This window comes from Sinocyclocheilus rhinocerous, unplaced genomic scaffold, assembly GCF_001515625.1.
Source record: "Sinocyclocheilus rhinocerous isolate Xijiao unplaced genomic scaffold, SAMN03320098_v1.1 scaffold540, whole genome shotgun sequence".
NCBI lineage: Eukaryota > Metazoa > Chordata > Actinopteri > Cypriniformes > Cyprinidae > Sinocyclocheilus > Sinocyclocheilus rhinocerous.
In genome coordinates this window covers 187,521-199,208 of record NW_015653461.1, presented here as the reverse complement: position 1 = coordinate 199,208, position 11,688 = coordinate 187,521, and the positions used below count along the sequence as shown (strand labels likewise).

The 11,688-nt window shown below is 36.6% G+C and overlaps 1 protein-coding gene across 1 annotated transcript in view; it reads left to right on the top strand.

Annotated features, from left to right (window-relative positions):
- Window positions 1-567: 567 nt before the first annotated feature.
- LOC107715829 (potassium/sodium hyperpolarization-activated cyclic nucleotide-gated channel 3-like) overlaps window positions 568-11,688 on the top strand; it is an 89,681-nt gene continuing 78,560 nt past the window's right edge. Inside the window, exon 1 of the mRNA XM_016522040.1 lies at window positions 568-1,366. Within this exon, the coding sequence (XP_016377526.1) occupies window positions 696-1,366 (671 nt within the window). The 5' untranslated portion in view covers window positions 568-695. The remainder of the gene's footprint in view (window positions 1,367-11,688) is intronic.

Genomic DNA, 11,688 nt, shown 5'->3' with positions numbered 1-11,688 from the left:
AAGGTAGGCTATGTAACAAAACATGGTCAGGCCAAAGTGTCAAATCAAATTTTTGGTCCCAAATTTTTATCAGTTTTACTGGAAGTCCACTGTATGAAGAATTTTTAGTTTGTTATCCTCACTTAGGCCTACATAAATGAACGTGTCCTGCACCCACTAGTAAAAAAAAATTAATAAAAAATTATACGTGGTGTCTGAATAATTTTTGGTTAGACTATAGGTGTCTGGGACCTGACTGACTCTGAGTGGGTGGGCTGAGCTGCCGCTCTCGCTTCTATGGCAACCCGACAGATCAGCATCACCATGAATATTCACGAGATCAGAGCGACTCGGGACGCGGCGGAAGGCGGTGATGTGGGCTACTCGATCGCGGGCGTTTGCTTGTGATTGACACCCGACGGGGATCCTCCTGAGGGTCCGTGACCTCCTCGCCGCGGATCTGCAATTCCTCAGACTTTCTTTATACGTGCTCGCAGAGCAACACAGTCAGTGCCTTGAAGCTGGAGACCACTGGATCAGGCGAATTTGGGCAGCCGGGTAGCCTAATGCGCCGTGGCATGTGCTTGAGCGAAAGACAGGTGGGTTTGACCCTTCAGACTATTCGGGTTTTGGTGCACAGGGATTTGTGGCAATAATTACACCCGAATTGGATTCGTTTGTCATTGAATTGATCGCGCACCCGTTTCAATGTCATAATGGACAGGTTGCATTCGTCCATGCGTAAAAGGCTCTACAGTTTGCCACAACACATCGGGCAGAAAGCGTCCATCATGGGTGATGCAGAAGACGCCGACAAGGACACCCGGAGGAAGAGCATCCGGATGAAGCCCCTGCCTTCCGCCGGAGCCCTCGGGGAGACCAGAAGTGGAGAGTCCGTGATCATGGAGACGGACATCGGGAGACCCGTAAAGACCAGCTCCAACGGAGACTGCCGGGGGTTCCGAGGCAGCCTTTCTTCCATCACCAGTCGGCACGTCCACGACTCGGATGTAGCGGAGGAGAGGCGTCTGATCACGGAGGGAGAAGTCACTCCGAGCGAGGAGAGCCCTCCTGGAGCCGCGGGTGGCAGCGCGGAGCCCGGCGGCGGCGGGGGAGAGGATGCCGCCGGTGCGAGCCAGCAGCAGCAACCGGGCGTCCCGGATCAGCAGGCTGGCTTTATAAAGCTGGAGGGCATCGAGCAGATCCTGCCTGACGACGAGAGGTACTATGAAGCGGGCTTCATGCACAGGCAATTCGGGGCGATGCTGCAGCCCGGGGTCAACAAGTTTTCCCTGAGGATGTTTGGGAGCGAGAAGGCGGTGGAACGGGAGCAAGAACGGGTCAAATCCGCCGGCTTCTGGATTATTCACCCCTACAGTGATTTCAGGTAACCCGTTCTGTGTCCCTCCGAAACACTGCTCTCTTTACACCCGTGCATGGGCGGGGATAATGTAGTTGAACTGACCCAAAATAGCATATAATGAGGGTTCAATTTCAAATGTATTATTTGTTAGAAACTATTATGTTAATAGTGTCAAACCATTATCGAAGAAGAAGAAAGCAAATGAAAGGCTATAAAGAGAGAGGCATGATTGATGCACTCTTAAAAATAAAGTTTTTTATTTGTTGTCAGGTTCCATGAGGAACCTTTAACATTTCCATTGTACAAAAGGTTCTTTATAGTGGAAAAAGATTCTTTAGATTATTAAAATGTTCTTTACACTAAGAAAAAAAAGTAGTTCTTTTAAGAATTGATCACTGAAACATTCATTGGGAACCAAACATGCTCCATATGGCATTGCTGCTAATGTTTATTTTTAAGAGTGCGTCTAAATTTGCTATTTTTAAAGGTGTATCAATGGTATTAATGCTTTTAAATAGTTACAGTTACATATATTTAACTCCATAAAATATCAGATTCCATTTCAAAGTCAAATGCCACTGACAAATTGGCAGCCAAAAAAAAGTCAAAAACATTTCAGTTTTGTTTATATTTTCTTCTTCTTCTTCCAAATGTGCCATTTTGCAACATACCAGGCAAAAGCTCTCCCAGCTGACAGTAGAAGTGCATTAGCTGCTTAAATTTTACATGAAATCCAGACACTCTCTCTCTTTATTAATTAAGACGTGTCCTTGGGGATGACATTGACTCTATAGGTTTGATATGCTCATATACACAGGTTTGTGCACATTTGCCTCAGGCTTCATTAGTGATTATATGAGTGCATGAAACTGTAATCATGCTGTGATCATGAAACCTTTCAAAAAAAGCTAACATTAGTTCATTTCTAATTACCTGCCATCTATATTGCATTCACAAGCTGTCTAACAGGCTAAATAGATATTCACAAACGCTGTGTGCCATTGATGTCTGTGATTGGGTTGAATTTACACACTGTTTTCATTTATGAATCGGTAGGGTAACATGTGCGACACAGGGTTAACCGCTAACCCAAACCCCTCCGGAGACACGACTGCTGTTTGCCTTGTTTACCTATTGATCCCGAGATGATGCTTTTATTCTGCTCGACATTATGAGATTGCAGCGTTGTTCCTGGAGGATATGAAAGGCAGTGTGGGAATAGACTGATAGAATATGAGGTTGCTGTGTTTGTGTGTGTGTGTCAATGCTGAGAGAGGAAGTTTGTTAACTCTTTACCTAATACTAATTTCAGGTGTAACAAGGAGTCTGCAAATATTATTATGCATTTTAACTTTGGTTACAATTATTTATGAAAAAATATAATGCATTATATTGTACATTATATATATCTTTATAATGCATCATACATGAGGGCTCTTGCTTATTGTTTCATTGTCATCCTCGCTATGTTTTATAATTGAAAGTTATGGAGGAGACATTGCAGTTTGGTGATCGAGTGGAGATGAGAGGATGTCTTATTCCACATTTTCCCTGATATACCTAAATAATCTGAGAGCGTTTTAAAGGAATATTTCCCCAAAAATGAATGTTCTGTCAATATTTACTGTTTGTTATGTTGTCACTGTTATTTTTTCAATGCAAAACATTTTTGAAGAACCTCTCCTCAGCTTATTATGGATAATCTTCCTGTCCGCTGCAGCTATGGCATCTCATTTGTTCACTTGAGATGCTTATTAGAACCAGCACTGTCAAGGACCTCAAACCTGGTTCGTTTGAATGCACCGAATGAGATTGTGAATGAGATTTCAGATCTTAGGTGGAGGGGAAGATTATTATGGAAAAGACCTGTGTAAAGATTCATGTTTTATCTTTCACAGGAAAAAACAGCATATAAATAGTGACAGATTTTGCATTTTTGCCTGAACTGTTCCTTTAAGCACACTGTATTACAGCTCTTTTATAGGCATGCGGGTATTCTCACATTGTTGCTGTGGCACAGATAATAATATCGTTGCTTCTCTCCCTCTGAACACAATAGACTTAATTTCCAGCGCTGATTACAGGCCTAATCTCCTCCTGCATATACCTCCATAATTACCACAGCACGGTCACACACCAGAGCATCGTTACTGGAGATAAAGGCCACACAGCATTCTTAAGACTGAGCCTGGGATATTTCAGTGACCCCTATTCGTTCTGTAGCAACACACAAATAACACTATTAAGTTGAAGAACAACAAGAGACATGACACAATATTGCATTAAGGTTTAAAATGTAATATAGTTTATTTATTTATTATAAAAGGTGCATGAAAAAAATTTAAAAGAAATATTTAATAAAGTTTTTTTTTTTTTTTCATGCACATTGAACAGCATTCTTAAGACTGAGCCTGGGATATTTCAGTGACCCCTATTCGTTCTGTAGCAACACACAAATAACACTATTAAGTTGAAGAACAACAAGAGACATGACACAATATTGCATTAAGGTTTAAAATGTAATATAGTTTATTTATTTATTATAAAAGGTGCATGAAAAAAATTTAAAAGAAATATTTAATAAAGTTTTTTTTTTTTTTTTCATGCACATTGATAATTCAGTGCCTTCAATATTGAAAAATTATTTAACAAACTATAAAGAGTGCATGAGAAATAAAAAATAACAATAAATAGCAAAGCAATGTTTAGTATTTAATATTTTGTGTGTTTATGGTATTTCATACATATTGTTAATTCAAAGTGCTTTACATACTGTAAAATGATTAAAAATTATAAAATGTGCATGAGAAATTAAAAAATAGCTGGAAAATTAATATAATGTATTTGTTTATTATACACATTGTTAATTCAAAGTGCTTTACATACTGTAATATGATTTTAAAAAGGTGCATCAGAAATAAAAATAACGTTAAAAAGAAAGACATACTTAATATAGTTCATATATTTTGTTTATTTAATGTATTTCATACACATTTGTAATTCAAAGTGCTTTGCATACTTTAAAATTATTTTTTAAAAATCTTAAAAGGTGCTTGAGAGATAAATAACTAACAAGTAAGAAATAAAAATGTTTAAAAAGAAATTAAAAGAAAAAGTCAAAGTAGTCAGTTTTTAATTTGATTTATTTTATCAATACTTGAATATTAAATCAAATATAATTATATTTAAGCAATATCACTTTTTCATTTTTTACACTGAATATCTTCACTCTTGTAACTCCACATGTTATATAATCATTGTCACTCGTCACCATCTTGGATTTGTTTACTGAATTTGTCGCAGTGTATTCTGAGATTGCTTCTGTGATCAGCACGTGGTGATGCCTTGCAGTTTGATCGAACCAGCAGTATGTTGTTGCTTACATTTCAGACGGCTTTTGCCACTTTAAAATGCTGTCTAAACTACTGTAGGTTTTGCAACAGAGCTTCTCTGGTCCCTCCTCTATGGCATCAGCCCATTCCTTACACAATACACTCACCCTCACTTCCAAAATCCTCTTCTGTGCAGCGTGTCATCCACCATATATTTATCTTGTCATGCTCTTAAAGTACTTGCAGTATCAGTTCCCAAGTCATTGAGCAGAGACAGATTTGCCCCGGCTTCCTCTCATAACTGGCCTCCGCAGGAAATGACAAATAAAGGAAGTTTTGTGTTTTCATTTGCGTCGGGGTGGCTTATGTTTGCTGTTGCATAATGGGTGTGTAATTAGTGTTTTGCCGTATGCATAAAAATGAACCCGTTTGAGCCGCACTTAAACCCGGCGACTCGGTGATTACGGAACCTGCAATTAAAATCCTCCATGTCTCCATCCATCCGTATGCACAGATTTATCCGTATCACTATAATTTAGTAATTCGATTGATGCCTTCACCTCTTCCGCAGGTCACACTACTGATCGGCGCAGATCAGACACTCGCCGGCTCTAATGAGTGAGATCCACTCGGCGCTGACTGCACACCTCATAAGAGACAGTGACCACAGTAATTGAAATGTCAAGGAGCGCTGCGTCTGAGCTGTGAGCTTCAGCCTTTTGAATTGACCTAGAGAAAATGGTTCAGAGCAAGGATTTTGTTTGGTTCATGTCTGAGGTGTGCATTTCATTATAACAACTGGGGGAATCCAAAAACCTGTCAAGAGCGTTTCTGGGTCATTTTTATTTATTTAATTATGGGGTTAAATAAGAAATGCATGGAAGAAAACAACAGTATTGTTTAAAATTAATATGTATTATTATTTTGCATTACTTAAAAGTATTTATAGATGTTATGCTGCCAATTTAAAGCTGCAGTCCGTAAGTTTTGCCTCTTTGTCGCCTTGGCAACTAGCTAAAATACGTTTTATATATATATATATATAATTTCATTTAACGTTTATTTTATTTCAAGCAACAAGTATGTTTTTATATTGTTTTAAATGTTAGTTTCAATTTTAGATAACTACTGTATAATAACCCTGGTTAAAATGAACGCTTGGCAAAATCCTTTTTGCACATTAATATAATCAGTTTTAGTAGCAGTAACACTAATGTTGTGTACCTGCATTACCTGCAGTTCCACAAAATAATTATAGATTAAGTGCATGTTGCCTGTTAGTATTTTTCCATGCTCACTAATAGAATTAATGTAATGGACACCGTAATGCGTGACTGTGTGTTGCAAGGGCCACATCTACAGTATAAGACGTGTTATTTACTGATATGCTAGTGAGGCTGACAGAAGAGAAATTATGTTATGACAGATCAGGCAAATGCATTTATACTGGGAATTAAAACACAGGAAGTTCTATAAGTGATGGTGATCAGTAGCAGGAAAGAAGAGCTTGTGTGGCTTCATTGCTGGATACTGAGACGTTGCTGCTTGTCACTTGAGGCTTCAGGCATTATCATCTCAGTTATTGAATAATATGAGTTGTGCAGGACAGGAAGAGATTGAGTGGATGTTTTCTGAGAGCAAAAATGGCACTATAATCAAATCTATAGTCACATTTCTAACTCTAAAGTATTTTCTTATCCTGTATTTATCTTATCCTGGCAAACTGAGCGTTTAAATCGGAGAGGAACGCCTTAGTTAAGATAGAATTGATTTTTCTATAGTGCCCTACATTTTATGCATTACAGTATCTATCTTTTTAGTATTTATGTAACATTTAAGTACATTTAGATTTAGACATTTAACATTTAGATTTTGTTAGTTTTAATATCGGCATCAGAAGTGCCTTTCACTAATTTCTTTAAGTTTGTTTTTTAATTGTACAGCATTTTTGACTCATATTTTAAAAAAAATTGATGGTTCACCCAATAAATTAAGTTTCTGTTATCATTTACTCTCCATCATGTTGTTTCAAACCTGTATGACCAGGGCTGCGTTTCTCGATAACGATTGATCTTAGCGCTTAAGAGCGTTTTCTATGAGTCAGTTTACGATCGTTCGTTATTGTTTCACGTGTGTTTCCCAAAAATGCACTTAACACAATCGCACGTAGCTGTGTTTTAAGTGCTACTTAGGAGTCGCTATCCGTTTGTCAAGTGCTGAAATGTCACCTTATAGAATGGCTCGTAATTGTAGTACACGCGCGTTTATTGAAATGTTAACCTAATGCTGCGTTCCAGACAACTCGGATATAATAACTATAATACAATGTTATATTATATTATTATATTATAGTTATACGTATAATATTATACTTTATAATATACTTTATATAATGTGTATTTCTATTTTTCTGCCCTTTTTAATTATTTCATTTATAAAAAAAAAATTTAAAAAAAGAGTATCCCTAATAAAGGATGGGGTGCTGTGTGTACATTAATGAGGAAAAAAAATTAACTTAAATGATTTTAGCAAATGGCTGCAATATAACAAAGAGTGAAAAATTTAAGGGGGTCTGAATACTTTCCGTACCCACTGTATATATTGCGATTTAAAATGTGATTTAAAAAAATAAGTAGTTAAATAATTAAGTAGTTTTAAGTAATTAAACGTATTTTAGAAAAATAATGTGATAATAATAATTTATTTTACATTATAGCTGTAGAATTAATTTCTTAATTTCTTGTATTTCAAACTATAAACCATCAAACCTTTATTTTGATGCGCGCTTCTCATTAGCAGTATGGGAAAATGTTTGGTGCATGTTGCGTTCCCAAATGGATTTTAAAGCAACACAAACTTTTATTGGTGGAACACAGAAAACGATATTTTGGACACTGAAGCGTTCTTCAAAATATCTTCTTTTGTGTTCCACCGGAGCATAGTCAGACAGGTTTGGGTGAGTAAATGATACCCACTAACCCATTAACTTTGCATTCATAATGCAGCCTGGGGGTTAAAAGTGCAGTCTTGAGGACCTTGAGAGGGAATGAGAAAAAAACATTCACATGTTTTTGTGCTGAAGATGTTGTTAATCCATCACAGTCTAACAAGCCAAATCTGTGAGCACAATGGACATGAGCAATCATTTGGGGTTAATTTGGTCTGATGAGTCTTTCCACTAATTCCACCTCTATTGCTCATCTCTCTTTCTCACACACAAACTTCTCTTTCCGTCCTTTTGTTCATCCTGCACAACCAGCCGCACGTCTCCCAAAAGGGACTTACCTTCACTGCAGAAAATAAGAAGTAAGTCATCTCTCGCTGGTTTATTTTCTCTCTCTATCTCTTTCTTCAGATCTGGTTGAATTCATTAAAGCAAAGTGGAGCAGCTTTAGAATACAGAATGCACATTAGAGTTTGATGTTCAGACAGAGACTCTGTGGTTTCAGAGCAGCAATGCTTTCCGGATAAAATGTTCTTTTGTCACACTTTTGCATCGTTTTCTTCATCTGTTCTTCACAGGGTTGGTTTTATTCCAGTGGAGATGTCTGTGCACAGGTCTGTGTGATTTTGTACTGAGAGTGACTAAACCAAAGCAAAGTGATCAGAAAAAAAGGATTAATGGCATTAATAGCCTGACTATCTCGCTTTCACTCACTCTTTTTGTTCCAATGTGCCAAATTAGCTTTTTATTCTGCTTCATCTGATGTGTATGCCCTTAAATTTACCCTTTCCCCCCATTTTGTATAATAACTTATAATACATAATAATATAAAATAGCACCACCACTTAAACAACTTTCTTTTTTCAACTTTTCAAACTTTTGATTCCACTGACCCTCAAATATTCTATTATCGCTACAATATAAAAACAGGAATATATTTTCATGTATAAATATTTTGTATATTTTTTTATATACTGAAACTATGTGTGTCAATAGAGGAAAAGGTAATAATAAAATTCAGATTAGAATGAAATTGTAATTTTTTTGCTAATTTTAGCTTTCTTATTGCATTTTTATATTATTGAAATATTATTATTTTAACAATAATTATTATTATTTAATACATTATTGAAAAAATGCTTTTTAAGTTTTTTGGCTTATTGCATTATATTATTAAAATATTATTTTAACAGCAACAACAAGAACAATGATGATGATGATAATAATAATAATACTTTTTATTATTATTTTATTATTATTATTTAATAATAATTATAATTATAATAATATAGGTCTTGAATTCTGATATTCATTATTTTCATCATTTTATCATTTCCAATGTATAAAATAGAGTAAAACGGGTTGTGAATTTCATTTCATGTTGGCTTTAAGATATTAAGAACATTAATGCAGAACAGTTTGTTGATAAAAGCCATCCATAATATTTAGGTTGACTCAAAGAATTGATAAATATATGAATTTCAGTGTGATGAGACAGATGCTGGTTTAATTCGTTTGTAGGACAGGAGTAATTGGTGTAGAAGCTGAAGGGTTTGCAGTGCTCTTGCACTGGATGATTATGTACAGTACACACACACACACAGACACACACACACTCGACTCATGGCTCAAATGACAGTGTCTGATCCTCTCCCCGGGTTTTGATTGCACTTGATTGTTGGCTGCGTTTCTCTATTGATTTGTTTGGGTCTTGCAGGTTGGCACTCGTGTCCCACACCTGATTTATTTGCGAATGAGAGGAGACGGACCGGCCCCATATACCTGCTCACGCACACGTATCATAGTCCAACAGGGACATTAGACAGTGTATTACATTGCTACAGGGCAAAGCTGATTCTCATAAACATACGACCGCCCACATTTGCATAATACCTATTCCCTATTCAGTATTCAGCAGCCCTAATGAAAGACAGAGACGAATATGTCAGTATGTAGAGGTTAGGCAATCATAAAGATCATTTACTTACAGAAGTCTGTTTAACTTACGCACAAAACTGTGTTCAGTTCACTAGGAAGTGGTCACTACTCCTTACACACTCAGTAGAGGATATCTGTAGAAGTTCACTTCACTTGAAACGAGTTGTTCATTTGGCTGGCCTGCAAAATTATTAAGTCAAGTCAAGTCACCTTTATTTATATAGCGCTTTTAACAATACAGATTGTGTCAAAGCAACTGAACAGCATTAATTAGGAAAATAGTGTGTCAATAATGCAAAATGACAATAGTAAACACTAATTTTCCAGTTAAAGACAGTTCATCATTGGATAGTGCCCATGTTGCTCATCGTTTCGTCTAGTTCATGTGTACTTATTGGTCCACAGAGCAGTTGAGATAAATCAGGCAGGGTTATTTGTGAATCTGTCTTTGGTGGCTGGAACAATAGTTCTGCACAGACGATAACGCGGAGCGATATAGTTAATATCAGTAATACGCAGCATGCACGATACAAGGAAATGGTCAGTAACATCATCACTTTGAGGTACGATATCTATATCAGTAAGATCAATTCCATGCGATATAATTAATATTTAATATGAACACATGTAATGTTGTCTTGGAGTAACAGCATAGTGGACTTCAGCTCACCATACCTTTTTTGTGTCTCATGGTATAAAGTCAAATCATGCATCATTATTCTGATTATATATGCTTGTTTTTCATCCTTTTTCTTCTTGTCATCCTTCTTTTCCTTCTTCATCCTTTCTTCATCTTCTGCATCTTCATCCTTAATCATCATCCTTATTCTAGTTTTCTCTTTCTGATTTCTTTTTCTTCTTTCTGCTTCTTATTTTCTCTTCTTCTGCTTTCTCTTTTTCTTCCTTCATCTGCTTTTTCTTCTTCTTTTTCTGAATCAGCTTATTCTACTTCTCATTCTTCATTTTCTTTTGTTCTTCTTTTCTTGTCTGCTTCTGCTTGTGCTTCTTCTCTCTTCTGCTGCTTCCTTTCATCTTCCTTGTGCTGTTTCTATTATTCTTCAGCTTTTCTTAAATTCTACTTCTTTTTCTTCTTCTGCTTCTTCATTCTTCTTATTCATCACTCTTTTCTTTTCCCTTTCTGCTTTTTATTTTCTCTTCTTCTGCTTTCTCTTCTTCTTCCTTCGTCTGCTTCTTCATGCTTCATCTTCTTTGGCCTTCTTCATCACCCTTTCTTCTTTTCTTTTCTCTTCTGCTTTTGTTTATTCTTTCACCCCGTTATGCTTCCTTTTATTATTCTGCTTCTTTATCATCTCCTTCTGCTTCTTCTGCTCCTTCTTTTCTCTTCTTCTTCATTTATTTTCTCTTCTTCATCATCCTCTTCTTCTGTTTCTGTTTCTCCTGCTCCTTCTTCTTCTTCTTCTACAATAATGAATGTGAGTGTTACATATGATCCAAACCATCTCATAATGGAAGGCGCTTTTGTGGATTTCTTTTTAAAATAGTTGGCTTATGTACAGATGCGTTAGACGGACATTGTTGGCCATTTAATGTCTGTGTTTTTGTTAAATAAGGCACTGTTCATTTTTAAGGAGATCATTCTTAACAAATTTAATTCTTAAAAAGAAGAAGAATGTAATGTCTTTAATGTAAAAATGTACAAAAAACTGCTGAAAGAGTGACCAACTCCTGGTGCTCTAATTCGATGAAGGTAAAGTGGGAATTATCGAGTGTCCTGGATGGACTGAAAGTGGGGTAATCAAAAAGGCCACCAATATCAGGAGCACGCAGCACAGCGGATTATTACAACACAATTTATTTAATGGAGGGATAGGGATGCGCTGCTGATGGGACGATAAGAGACAGAGGGGAGGGATAGAGGGATGGCGTGATTAAAATAATGCTGGCGCGGTGACCTAGGCTCACTTACAGAGAGGTTAGCGAACGGGAAACACGCCAACGCCGCTCGCCTTCTAATGCTTTTGTGTTTGAGGACTGTGTCCTTCGAAATGCATTTGCGAGTGTTTTTCTTCACATTTCACTGATCATGCAAAGACTTTGTGTTAAAGGGTTATTAAAGGGGTCATATGATGCTGCTAAAAAGAACATTATTTTGTGTATTTGGTGTAATGAAA